We start from the raw sequence: 14,467 nt of genomic DNA, 5'->3' as shown, positions 1-14,467 counted from the left end.
TTTGAGTCGTCTATTATCAAAGGTGGCAATCTGTGCATTTGGACAAAAAAATGTTATTGATATGTCAATACAGATTGATTTGAATATAATCGTCTCCTTCAAAGAATACGGTTCAAAACCTGCATTAAATAAAGGTTAATAGTTAACCTGTTATTTATCTAAGATGTCGTTCCGAAGAGTTTTGTGACTGCCAATGGAATACAAAGTCAATAATTCGTTTTTCTGATTTACCAATAATTGTCTAAAAGTCAGATTGCCGGCTTTGATAATAGTCGACTCATTTAATGATTAATCAAATGACTTGAAGAATTGAACCAAGTTCAATTCACCCCATTCGGAGACTCGCCCCAGAGAGTTCTCCACTTCAGACACGAGTTTTGATCGTCTCTCTTGCACCATGCTCCGAGAGAGGCTCTGATGGCCGATATATCGCGCATCCCCCGTGCTGTCATCCGCATAGCAATGCATGCCATCAATAGACAGCATGTCATTGATATACAGGATGAAAAGCGTGGGGGAGAGCACCGAACCTTGTGGAACGCCAGCGTTAATGGTCATGGTATCAGAGCAGTCACCGTCTACAACGACCGTGATGCTCCGCCCATCCAAGAAGCTAGCGATCCACTTGCAGAGACCCTCGGGGATTCCGTAAGATGGTAACTTCGATAGAAGTGCCCTATGCCAGACCCTGTCGAAGGCCTTCGCGATATCAAGGCTCACAGCAAGAGCCTCGCCCTTGCTCTCCAAGGCTTCAGCCCACCTGTGAGTAAGGTATACAAGAAGATCGCCAGCTGAGCGACCGTGACGGAAACCGTACTGTCGGTCACTGATCAGCTGGCGATCCTCCAGATACTTTAGGAGTTGTATATTTATTATTCGCTCCATCACCTTGGAAAGCAAGGAAGTTATCGCGATAAGCCTATAACTCGATGAGTCCGACCGGTCACCCTTCTTGGGGATAGGGTGGACGTGGGCAGTCTTCCATGAAGACGGAACCTTGTTAGTGGAATAAGAGAGGCTATACAAACGCGTTAGCGCAGGCGTTAGCTCAGGGGCGCAAGTTTTCAGAACCACTGCAGGGATGCTGTCTGGCCCACTCGACTTATGGACGTCCAGGAGTCGGAGCTCCCGCCTGATTGCACACTGCGTGAAGCAGATCTCAGGCAGGGAGCTATTACACCGGGGGATGTTCGGTGGTGTGGCACCCCCGTCGTCCACGGTCGAGTTCGAGGTGAAGAGTTTGACCAGAAGGTCAGCCTTCTCTTTCGCACTATGGGCCAGACTGTCATCGGACTTGCGTAGTGGTGGGAGACTAGACCTGCAGAAATTACCTTCTGCAGCCTTAGCGAGCGACCAGAAAGCACGGCTCCCGGCGGGATAGCTCTTCAGTCGCTCGCCAATACTGGCAACATTCTCTGACTTCGCCTTGGCAATAGCCCTCTTATAGGACCTAGAAGCGGCGTTAAATTTCCGCCTTTCCTCTGAGGTATTAGGATCCCGACGTCTCCTGGCATCATTCCATGCCACGTATGCGGACCGCTTGAGGCGTGCAGCGTCCCGACTGGCATTGTTGTACCAGGGTCCACTGCGACCCCCGACTGACACCTTAGAAGAAGGAATGAACAATTCCATCCCCCGAAGCACCACGTTTTTAAGTCGGTCCGCACAGACGTCAGGATCACCAGAGGAAAAGCAGAGCCGCCCCCATGGGTAGGATGCGTAAAATTCACGCAATCCATCCCAATCTGCTGACATATACCGCCAAACTCTTCGATACCCGGTCGTCGTTCGACGACCAGGACGAGAGATTGGTATCTCAGCTCGGATAAGGCAGTGATCAGACGATCCAAGTGGAGCGTCGACCACCACACTGTATCCAGCCGGATCGGTGGTCAGCAGAAGGTCCAACAGAGAGGGCTCGTGCCCCTCAATATCTGGGACACGGGTGGGCTGTGTCACCAGCTGAGTGAGGCCGTAGGACAAGGCGAAATCGTAGGCAGCCCGACCCGGGAGGTCAGTGGTTCTGGACCCTAACCACTCTTGGTGGTGAGCGTTAAAGTCTCCAAGAACCACCACCTCCGCAGAAGGGTACTGCTTAAGCACGCGGTTAGTCCCCTCTTGCACATGCTCTATCAGAGCTGACCTGCATCACTGCTGTGGGACCTGTACAGGCACGCATAGATTCGGGTACAACCCCCGTGATCTACGCGCAGCCACAAGAGGGACAGGTCCCGTTGTTCGAGGCCACGAAGACGGCGATAACAGACATCAGCCCTCACGAATACACACACCCCGGCTTTACGCAGAAAGTTGTGCTCCAATACGTAGCCGGGGTATTCAAGATACGAGGTATCATCCGGAGCAGATATCTGCGTCTCCGTTAGAAAAAGTAGGGAAGGTGGTGGTGTACGGCGTCAAGGTTACTATGTAGGCCCCTAACATTGCTGAAATCCACGTTAAATGTGGAATGGGGAGTCGCCGATAAAACCCTATTTCTTTTTCGTATTTTCATTAGTTTTAATATTGTTGGGAGAGTGGGATTAGGAGAGGTAGGACGTTCGAGGTGAAATCAAACCAATACCTGAATAAAGCGCGGAACATAGTGTATGTTCAACCACGGGTTGCGTGAGAGACTGACGCAGGGCATGGAAGGGCCCTCAGTCCACCCTTCGTACGATCGCCGGGATCCACTCCGGTCTCCGACTCCGGCACGGCGACCGCACGACAGGATTTTGCACCGGTTGGCGGGACAGCTTCTCAGGGCGGAGTTTAGTAGAGACACCTGGGTTCAGGTCCCCTACTGACCGGCGGGCGGCGGCGAATACCGAATGTTTTATGTAATTAACACCACAGTTGAAACAATATAAATTTTATTGTTGTAGCGGCATAAACAATTCTAAGTAATTATAATAAATTACACACATATACACATTAAAAATTATTTTTTACGTTTTAAATATTTGGCGGTAAAAAGGTCTCATGGCACAGACTATATTCCGTTTCTCACATCGCGTGCGTTCCGGCTTACGCATCATAAAAAGGTGCGTACTTAAACGCCACAAGTCTATCTGTTGTCAAATCTGAATCTCAAATTGTGTCAAAGGAAATCTCGTACTTCGTACTCATCTAATGGTAAATAAATACAAACAAAACCTGTTATGACAAAATCAAATAATAATGATAATTTAATAACAATTGAGCTCTATTTTATGTATACACAAAACCAAATACAGAATATAATCATACTTATTTAGCTTGAAAGTTAAATTAACTTGAGACATTATTTAATGTTTACTGTTACTTTATCTTCGATCTATTATTAAATTACTTTATCTAAATAATTACAAACATAAGTTAGTACTTATTGCTTCAGAATCTGAAGTTCTGATATGTAAGGCTATATCTTTTTAATGTTACCTGATAGTATTTAATCTTTTATGTAATTTTAATGGAAATGATAAATATTATCTAAATGATGTATGTACTGGATTGAGTTTTACTGTTTATAGTGTTTACAAATTTCTTTCAATACTTGATGAATCCAGTCAGAGAAGGGTTGGAACTGGAAGGTGCCCCGACTCCAGAGACAGAACTGAACCCTGAGCTGAACATGGACAATATTTCAAAAAAATCCCACAGCCAGTCACAAAACAAGAGAGTTAAATTTGGTAAGTAAAGCAAATTAAAAAAATGCACACGGACAGCTTCAAAAACTTGTCACTGAATAGAGGTGTTTCTTATGCTATTGTATATTATATTTGTATATCTTGAAGAAGAAACCTTTTAGTAAAACGGCAGTAAAATTAGTTTTAAGATAACAATTTATATTTCAAAATAGTTATTCAAAATAGGAAATAGTATAGATACATAGTTAGGAATTTAATGTAGATAGATAGTAGGAGTGTAGTGGAAACATTTAACCTTTCATCAATTGAATAATTAAAACAATTAAAATGACAATTGGTCCCTCCGAAATCTGGTTACTGCACTGTTGAAGGTTTAATTATCTTGCTAGTATGCCTCAAAACTGACAGCAATAATCAAATCAGACTCAAGAGTAAGAGAGTGTAGGCAGACTACAAAGACTCAAAACAAAAACCCACTTAGAATCCTCTCACGGGGTTCAGACGTGCTTGAGAAAAATAAATTAAAAAAACAATAGTGACACAAATGTAAGTTTCAATATAATATAGGACAGAACTTAAATTAAAAATGCATTTATAATAAAACTGTCTAATATTATATCATCAACAGTTCTAAGCTAGAATATTCTACTGTAATGGTACCAGTATTACATATAAGCAATAGGAACACATTAAAATCCCAAACAAAATAGAGCCCTGATTATATTTAACAAAAGAATAATAATAATATGTACATGATTAACCCTACAATGGAATAAATTGATGAGTTAGATATGAAGTTTTTTTTATTCTCTTAATTTAAATGACAGGTTTTTTTTATTTTTTGTTTTTTTTTTTTTTATTACATTACAATATTATCTGTATGTATGTATGTATATGTATGTATGCATGTACAATATTATTTTTATAATACAACATTATTAATTACAATATTAAAACTTAAATAATTCATAACTATATTGTTGTAAGACATTAACAAATAAGAACGTCGTTTCAGAAGTCATCCAAGGCTCGTGAATAATTGCTATGTTTAAACAGAAATAAACCAAACAAATACCAAATTATTCAAATAATTAAAGTTTTTAAAACACATGATTACCGTGCCTCTCCAAATTCTAGCATATTCTTGCCTATTTCTGTCGTGAAGTGGTTTTGTGTTCTGCTTTGAAGCATGTGAATAAATACTACAATTTAAACATCATTCAGACCTCATGTCTTAAGGTAGGTAGGTTGTGTGTGCTGGTATCCACTTAACACTATGCAGTGATCTATCTACCCATTATAGATGGAAAGACCACGTCACTATAGTTGGCATTAAAATAAGGTTTGCATTTTAGGAAACGTAATAATCTTATTATAACATTTTAGGTTACATCAAATATGTCAGTTTAATTGTGTTGACTGTTCAAAACGCAGCACTTGGACTTAGCATGCGGCATGCTAAAACAAGAGACGTAGAAGAGAAATTTTCTTCGGCTGCTGGTAATATTTATTGTATTATTTTATCAGATTGATGTTTTATTTATTTATTTAAGGTTATTACAGAACTTTCTAAGTATTAGATCCTGCAAACTAACAAACAAAAGGAACACAGAATAAAGAAACTTATACGATTATCTATCTATGGTATAAAAAATAAAATATGGATCTTTAGCAAAAAAATTAATGTCATTTTCATCTGTGACACATCCTTAAGGATAACGAAATATAGATTTATCGTATTTGAATACATCCTTTTTTAAGATCAGACAAACTTAACTTCACGGTCGAAAAGTAAGATCAAATCTATCAGAGATTATTGTATCAGGGATCATATTTTCATGATATCGACGATTTGTCGATCAGGGGTCCTTAGAGTGACATCGCGAGTCTGGTTTGTAGTGCTGACCGCGGGAACCCCTTAGTCTGTGCCCGGGTTCAGACCCCGGGTAGAGATCGAACGTCGGTTGAGAGAGTGCAAGGCGAGTCGTTTGGTAGGAAGAGCCATAAAAACATCCTTGGGCCCGCGGTCTACTCTCAACATCTCTCATCATCCACATTTATTTACGAGCTAAATTGAACTATCGTGTCCGTAATCGCGGCCCGTGCCCTTTTTGAATCTCACATGCAATTTATAAGCGAGTTCGCCGACCGGTTGGCCATAGTAATATCAATTATTGTTTACGAGTATATTTGATAAATAAATACCATGTTTATGTGATAATCTTTTATTTCATTTTTTTTATTCGTAAATGATCAAAGCCAATATCTAAAATCGCTCTGTTTCTTCTTCCGGTAACATAAACATATTATTATAGGTATGTAGTTATAGGAACATTATGAGTATAATTTTAGACTTTCGTTTTTCACGTATACTTGTGTGTTAAAAGTAGGATACTTATGAAGTCAGAAGAGGACATGACAGCTTTTAAGTTGCATGTGAAGATAATCCATTCAGACCAGTAGGAATTGCTTTACGAAAACGATTAAAAGGAACGAAAGACTGAAATACTTTAAAACAATAACATTACCACAGTTTTACAATTCGTACAGTTGAGAAACTGTTTTGGTGCCGGAAGACACCACTTTCCGTGTAGGTATTTACATTTACGCAATCTATTTACGCAGATGCGCAAAGGTGGCCAATAAAGAAAAAAATATGCAATCATTTATTTATTGAGTACCTATGTGTCTTAATTACATTACTGTGAGATATTCGCGTGACACTTTATCTATATCTATACTTCTATACTAATATTATAAAGAGGAAAGATTTGTTTGTTTGTTTGTTTCGAATAGGCTCCGAAACTACTGGACCGATTTGAAAAATTATTTTTCCATTAGAAGCCGACATTGTCCCTGATGAACATAGGCTACTTTTTTAAAAAAATTTTTAATTATTTTTTTTTGATTTCATGTGTGTTTTAATGTTTCCGAAGCGAAGCGAGGGCGGGTCGCTAGTATTTAGATATTTTCAGATTTCTATTATTAAATTTAATTATGTAATGTATTCGCATTGGGATGCATAATCTTATCATACAAGTTTAAGGTAAACATGAGCATGTCGGTGATTTAAATTTTATTTCACTTAATAGTTTATGCACGTCCGTACACGGACCAAAGGCAAGTGCACGATTATAATGAACGTAAATAACGATTCTCGATAAACTTTCTGTCGATGTACACGGTCACCTCTGCCCAGGGTGCTTAGTACGGGTTATTTAACTTCTCGATCGCGTAAAAGTTAACTGAAAATTGTATAGAGTTGGAACACCGCTCCTAAAGTTTCCCGCTAGGAGAAGTATAAATCTTTTTTTTTTTATTGCTTAGATGGGTGGACGAGCTCACAGCCCACCTGGTGTTAAGTGGTTACTGGAGCCCATAGACATCTATAACGTAATTGCGCCACCCATCTTGAGACATAAGTTTTAAGGTCTCAGTATAGTTACAACGGCTGCCCCGCCCTTCAAACCGAATCGTATTATTGCTTCACGGCACAAATAGGCAGGGTTGTGGTCCCTACCTGCGCGGATTAAGCACACTGAGCCTTCGAGTGCGCAAACGCAGCGCGATCGGGGGCCGAGATCCGTACCACCCGCCGCCCCGCTAGATCCCCGCCGTTATTCTGCGCAAGTACATCTGTTCCTAACTATATGAATTGTAAAACTATGGTAGTAATTTATATATATATATATATATATATATATATATATATATATATATTGTTTTATTTGTTACACAAAACTTTAAGCATGCCTTACGTTAATAATTGTATAAATAACGAACTACACCAGCTTGTGATTATACTGGCTTTTATTTTTACAGCTGTGGTAATGGCAGAAATAGTAAAACTAGTCATTTGCATATGTCTCGTAATGCATGAGTCTGGAGGAGTTAAAACAGGCGTCCAATCTATGTACTCTACAGTTGTTTTAAATATTAAGGATACAGTGCGTGTTTGTGTACCGTCATTTTTATACATACTACAAAATAACTTGCTTTACGTATCTGCGGCTAATTTAGATGCGGCCACATATCAGGTACTCGTATAGTGCTTATTAAAATAAAGTATAAAATTAATATCCGATTCAAAAATTATTAATTTTAATACCACTTTCATTTTTTTAGGTAACATATCAATTAAAGTTATTGACAACAGCATTTTTTGCTGTTATTGTTTTAAAAAGGCAACTTAAGAAATGGCAATGGGGTGCCTTGGGTTTATTAGCTGCTGGAGTTGCTGTCGTTCAGTTGTCCTCTACTGATGCTAAATCATCGAATTCTGAAGACAAGTTAAAGCAATCCAAATTAATTGGATTTAGTGCTGCTTTGGCAGCATGTTTCATATCGGGATTTGCTGGAATTTACTTCGAAAAAGTTTTAAAGGAGTCGGATATTTCGGTAAGATTGGTTTAAGTTCTGTTTAAATTTCATTAACTACTATATCTATTAATGTTTATTAGTAGACTAGCGACCCGCCCTCGCTTCGCTTCGGAAACATTAAAACACAAATGAAACAAAAAAAAAAAAAAAAGTAGCCTATGTTCATCAGGGACAATGTCGGCTTCTAATGGAAAAAGAATTTTTCAAATCGGTCCAGTAGTTTCGGAGCCTATTCGAAACAAACAAACAAACAAATCTTTCCTCTTTATAATATTAGTATAGATCAACTTGCATTAAATATTAATCTCTACTAGGAATTTAAGATTTAATCCATGGCGAGATGTCGGCTGCCCTCAGAGGCAAAACGAAACTAGTTTTTCTGTGCAATAATGTGCTGCTCTACTCTAGAAACAAGTGAACAGTGTTGTATCGGTACCTATACTACCTACAGAGTTTACGTACACAAATGAGTATAGTTACTCATTAGTATACATATAGGTATTATCTACCTTTTTTGATGTTATATAGGTATTACATATATTTTCAGGTATGGATGAGGAATGTTCAACTCAGTTTATTGTCACTACCGTTTGGAACTGGAACATATCTAATACAAGAAGGAACTTTAAATAATATGTTTAAAGGATTTGATGGCTTCATATGGTATTTGGTGATCCTGCAAGCAGCGGGAGGTCTTATTGTAGCTGTTGTAGTAAAATATGCCGATAACATACTAAAAGGTTTTGCGACGTCTGTTGCGATCATCATTTCATGTGTAGTCTCAATGTATCTTTTCAGTTTTGTTTTAACTGTTCAATTTGCATTTGGCACAGCCATGGTTATTGGTTCTATATTTCTTTATGGTTATGTTCCAAAAAAGCCAGTTCGTAGGACATCGTTGAGTGTATGATAAATACACGAAGAGCTCCAGTAATAAACAGGGTCAGGTATATTATGGTTTTGCTTGTAAATAGTGCAAATGTTTAGAAATAGGGAATAGGTACGCATACAATTTTTTTTTATTTACTGTTGTTTGTACAAATGAGCAATTGAAGTACATAAACAAAGTGAAGTAATTATAAAATTTAAAATCCTACTTAACTTTGTGTTAATTACAGCTCATTCTTCAGTTTACAATTCCGACATACCCTCACAAAAAATATCAATAGTTACTAAGATATGTACCCAGTTAATTACACCCATGCACGTCGACTGCTGGATATAAGCTTCCCCCAAGGTTCGCCACAATAATCGATCTTGCCCAACCTGCATCCTGCGGATTCCCGCGACTTTTAAATATATCGTCAGTCCACCTCATAGGAGGCCTACTCACGCCGCGCTTTCTGGAGAACTTTTCGGCCCTAGCAACCATCTGTTCTACAAGCCTGCCTACCTACCTGCCCACTGCTACTTCAATCTTGCAATTCTTCGGGCTGTCAGTTACCTTGATTCTTCTGCGAATCTCCTCATTTCTGATTCGATTTCGCAGGTAAACTCCGAGCACAGCCCTCTCCATTGCTCTTTGCGTGACTTTGACCCTTCTGATAATGCCGATTGTCAGCGACCGCGTCTCACTACCGTATGTCATAACTGGCAACATACACTGGTAGACTTTTGTCTTGAGACAGTGGGGTATTTGGGATGAACAGATTTTGTGCAGCTTTTCGAACACTGCCAATTCTAGTTGGATTCGACAATTGATGTTTGTCTCGAAGTTGGTGCTTGTCCACTACATTGACGTTCGACATAATTTACGTTTTGTCCAAATTCATACTAAGGCTCGCTTAGTATAAACATTGGACATAAGATGTTAGATGTTGTTCGCAATTGTTGTTGTTGGTTTATTTCAACACCAAATTCACATGTGAATGATGCTCGGGAGCATTGAAACAAAACCGCCCTGTAAGGGCTGTTTCTACGAGTATAATACATGTTTGTAAATATTATGCAATATTTACAAACATGCAATTTGGTTAAGCGATTGGGGAATTCAATTCAGTTCAGTTTCCAGAAAACGCACACACGTGATTTTCACTATCCTGTTGCTAGTCCTACAGTTACAAATATAGATACGGTTTTTATACTGGAGAATTTAAATGTCCATATACCAGTGTGCCCCCCCCCCCCCCCATGGATGTTTGATGTATGACACTAGACTGTAATTCCTGGAACTGTGTATTTTTTTTACTTTTGTATCGTCAATAATTAGTGACGTAAGCAATAGGTGACATATTACGTTTAAGTGATTGATTTATGTATTACGTTTACTACCCGACGTGGTGGTATACCTTTATTATATGAATAATGCTTTATTCGTACATTTAGTATTAAAACAAGCTTTATATTATTATTTTAATTTGAGAATATGCCCTGAGGAGGAGCAGCAAAATTATATGTTATTGGTTTGTGTTTGATGGCATTTCGCGCCAGTGTACATAGATACTAAGATTTCGACATTAGGGGCATACGCTCTGATTTTTTTTTTTTTTTATTGGTTCTTATGTATTCTATGCATGGGGATATACTATTCGCTCGACTTACGAAATAATGTCGAAGCTCATATCACCTCAAGTTAAGAATAAAGACACAAACACACACAGAGATCTGACCTCATTCTTTGTTTCGATCCAAGTTTTTTAAGCGCTTGCGTCTCTTTTGTTTATGAAGCATTCGTTTAACGCTTTATTAAAAAATCAATGAGTTTTTATTATCAACGTATTTTCATGAAAGTAAATTATATTATTATGATAATTATTTTCAAAAAGCGAATGTTTTAGAATAACTGTACTAGAAGTTTGAGGTAATTAATAAAAAAATAATCTCAGTACGTTCCAACCGGTTCTAAGGGGCAACTAATTTGAACAATAATGCTGTCTAAAACAATTGTTCAAGTTATTTAAATTAATAATCAACATTTATTATCATTCAATCACCTATACATATATTATATATTTACGTAGTATTATAGTATAGTAGCATTAATATAAAAATATGATGAATAAAGTTCATACACGGTGATGGATCTTAATAAATTAGTAACTATTTATAAGTACTGTTACTCATAAGTATAGGTAAGTATAAGAGAGTGTTGATCCAATGCCGAAATGGGAAGAAAATACTACTACTAATTTTAGCGGAAAACATGATAAATTTGTTGTATTAAGTAGTATTCGGTACTTGTTATATACCAATATAATTTGAAGGGCTATAAGCCATAAATTCCTTGATTACCTACATTAATTAAATACAAAAAAACGAAAGTGTAAGTGAGTCGTCTATTATCAACGGTGGCAATCTGTGCATTTGGACAAAAAAATGTTATTGATATGTCGATACAGATTGATTTGAATATAATCGTCTCCTTCAAAGAATACGGTTCAAAACCTGCATTAAATAAAGGTTAATACTTAACCTGTTATTTATCTAAGATGTCGTTCAGAAGAGTTTTGTGACTGCCAATGGAATACAAAGTCAATAATTCGTTTTTCTGATTTACCAATAATTGTCCAAAAGTCACATTGCCGGCTTTGATAATAGTCGACTCAATTATACCTGATACTTTACAACTTATATCACAAAGTGGGTGGCGCATTTAAGTAGATGTCTATGGGATCCAGTAACCACTTAACACCAGGTGGGCTGTGAGCTCGTCCACCCATCTAAGCAATAAAAAAAGTAAAAAAAAACTCAGTTTACATTTTTCTACTGACATGTCAAATATAATCTATCTGCGTTACTACCTGTATTCGATTTCAGGAACAGTGAACTCACCCTGTAAGCATAGTTTTGTACTTAATTTTTGATTTAATAAAATTTTATCTTACTTGAATTTAATGTAGAAAGTTCATCACATCTACGGAGCTTTTCTTTTTTTGTTGCTTGACTCGCACTTTTTTTTATAGAGAAAGAGAACAGAACTTTATTACACACCAAAATACTACATTAGAAAACCCTCCACATTTGCAGCAGATACATTTGTGCAATAGGCGGTCTTATCGTTAAAAGCGATTTCTTCCAGACAACCGTTTAATTAACAGAAATTCTGGACAAGATAATATCCTAAAGTAGTTGAAACTTTGAAATATCAAGGTGTGCGTCGAGCCTATATTAAATACCATTATCTACTGATAAGAGAATTATAGAGCTCTTTGATGTGATGAACTTCGTAGGTTTCTTTATAGTACTTATATCGTAGCAAACCTATTTTAAATATTATTTTACATTAAAAAACAATACAATTGAAATGTCCTTTTTATTTCATCTAGATACCTATATGTGTATATTAATGGCTATAATAATATGTCGACAAGTAATCTTCCTCATTTTATGGAAGAGGAATAAAGGGCAAAGTCCCAATTGTGGGGGACCTAGAATAAATGTAACAGAAAAAGCCTTTGTTCTTAATGTTTATCTGCTAAAATTGAACTTTGTGCAAAAGGGAATCTCTTCTGTTGAAGTTTATTATTATTAGGGGTTAAAGTATGAAATTGCCGATTTGTACTGAAAAATTGTTTTTTTTTTTCATTTAACATATTCATTTTATCAACATATCTACCATTATTATCTATACATTGCTACCATAGGAAGGCCATTCGTGACTTTGCGATAGAACTCTGGTGATCTAGATTCTACAAACTGTGTGAAAGCATTTTGTACTACCTCCTGCCTGGAAGAAAACTTTATATCGCGTGGGAAATTGTCCAAATCACGAAAAAAATGGTAGTCCGTTGGAGCAAGGTCTGGCGAATACGAAGGGTGACAAATGATTTCTAATTGCAGTTCTTGTAGAGTTAAAAACGGTTTCTCGTGCTGTATGAGGTCTCGCATTATCATGGAGCAATAATGGTGAAGACCGATTCATGAGTCGGGGCTGTTTCACTACAAGTTTTGCTATAATTGTTCGGAGTTCGGCACAGTAGATATCTGCCGTTATTGCTTGACCAGATCGGAAAAAGCTATAGTGAATAATACCATGCTGAGACTACCAACTCGCTTACGGTTATCGTAAAGAATCCACTTTTCATCAGATGTTACAATTCGATCCAAAATTCCTTCATTTCTGTATCGATTCAACAAGGCAACACAAGTCTCAACACGCGTTTCTTTCTGCAGATCAGTCAAATCATGAGGCATCCATTTTTCATTTTTATTTTTTTATTTTAGTGATTTGAAGCAAATGAGTCGATATTGTTGGCAAGGTCACGTTAAACCATGCCGCTATTTCCTGGGTAGTTTGGCTCAGATCGACTTCCACCATCTCTTTCGATTCATTGTTATTCACATACCTAATATGTGGGCGGTCTTCCACGTGGTTCGTTCTTCAAATCAAAATTTCCATCACGAAAGCGTTTTAACCAAAATCGCACGGTGCGTCCATTATCCATCTTTCTTGTCTAAGCTGAATAAAAAAAACACAATTGAAAGTCGATAATTGAAGGTTGCACATTTTTTAAAACAAGAAGCTCATAGGTACCTAGGTTTCATACTCCAGTTTAGGTACAATTTAAAAAAAGTTTCACTCAAATCTAAATTAAACTCAATCTCAATCTAAAACTAAATCCCAAACCATGAAGGTTCTATATCAATTCGAAATATGTACCTATTATAATAAAACGGCAATTTTTCATACTTTAATTATTGTTATTAATATTAACTTAAGTATATAGCTATTACAGAAAATTACTAAAAAATATCGACATCCGCTATACCTACACCTAATATGGCCTGACAGGCTAATTGGGAATTTACTCTAGGTTTGTGGGGACCTTTTAGAATGTGAAGATTAGATACTAGAATTAAAAAAGCTTTTAAGATGTTTGCTCTTTTACTGGCGTGAGGGCGTAAACGGATTTAACCAAATGTAAAAAATGGTACAAAGAATTACTTTGGCCTGTCAGATATTAATTTCCCGGTTCGCATGGTGGGGGCGATCGATCGAGAGGTTTGAAAATTGCAAAAAAATAAATACGAGCGCGCTACGGAAATTATTATGGAGACGGTGCGAGAGAGTAAGAGAAGAAGATAGGCGAGGAATGGGAAATACATCGATCTCAGCAGCTGCATGCACCACACTACTGATCATTGTCATTACTTAGGTTTTTGAAAATCGGCAGATTGTATAATCCCCATAATAATTGATATTTTTTATTGCTAACATCGCTGGAGGAGTTCACGGCCTATCTGGTGTTAAGTGTTCCTCTACTATAAGTGAAATATTAATTACAATAAAGTTGAATAAAGCTTAAATTACAGATGATAAAACTACCTTTTTCATAAAGACATCGGAACATCATAGCTTACAACATTCTCCTACCCAATCGGTAAAAGAATTACTCTTTCCATAATGCCTGAAAATCAATATAATAGGTTGGGGAACAAGTTTCTTCGCATTTTTGAAGAAAATTCACAACATTTTTTAATATAGTTTATTTACATTTAACTAAAGTATGTAGGTACCATTT

The 14,467-nt window shown here is 37.3% G+C and overlaps 1 protein-coding gene across 3 annotated transcripts; it reads left to right on the top strand.

Annotated features, from left to right (window-relative positions):
• Positions 1-3,004: 3,004 nt before the first annotated feature.
• Ugalt (UDP-galactose transporter) lies at positions 3,005-12,250 on the top strand. 3 transcript variants are annotated; one of them, XM_028181773.2, is made up of 6 exons: positions 3,005-3,132; positions 3,510-3,668; positions 5,013-5,126; positions 7,449-7,663; positions 7,752-8,024; positions 8,554-12,250. In XM_028181773.2, exons 2-6 carry the CDS (start codon positions 3,536-3,538, stop codon positions 8,914-8,916), a joined length of 1,098 nt encoding a protein of 365 aa, XP_028037574.2. In that variant the 5' UTR covers positions 3,005-3,132; positions 3,510-3,535; the 3' UTR covers positions 8,917-12,250. The 3 variants fall into 3 exon arrangements, with proteins under 3 accessions (XP_028037574.2, XP_089588566.1, XP_028037575.2); XM_089732440.1 differs by having other exon boundaries at positions 3,056-3,132; positions 3,546-3,668; XM_028181774.2 differs by having other exon boundaries at positions 3,114-3,391.
• Positions 12,251-14,467: the final 2,217 nt, after the last annotated feature.

The sequence above is a fragment of the Bombyx mandarina genome, chromosome 13 (assembly GCF_030267445.1).
Source record: "Bombyx mandarina strain Sakado chromosome 13, ASM3026744v2".
Taxonomy (NCBI): Eukaryota; Metazoa; Arthropoda; class Insecta; order Lepidoptera; family Bombycidae; genus Bombyx; species Bombyx mandarina.
This window is presented reverse-complemented; position numbering and strand designations above follow the sequence as displayed.

Coding starts and splice junctions, on each gene's coding strand:
- Ugalt (XM_028181773.2), top strand. CDS start 3,536: ATGAATCCAGTCAGAGAAGGGTTGGAACTGGAAGGTGCCCCGACTCCA. Junction 3,669..5,012: donor AAACAAGAGAGTTAAATTTG/GTAAGTAAAGCA, acceptor ATAACATTTTAG/GTTACATCAAATATGTCAGT. Junction 8,025..8,553: donor TAAAGGAGTCGGATATTTCG/GTAAGATTGGTT, acceptor ATATATTTTCAG/GTATGGATGAGGAATGTTCA.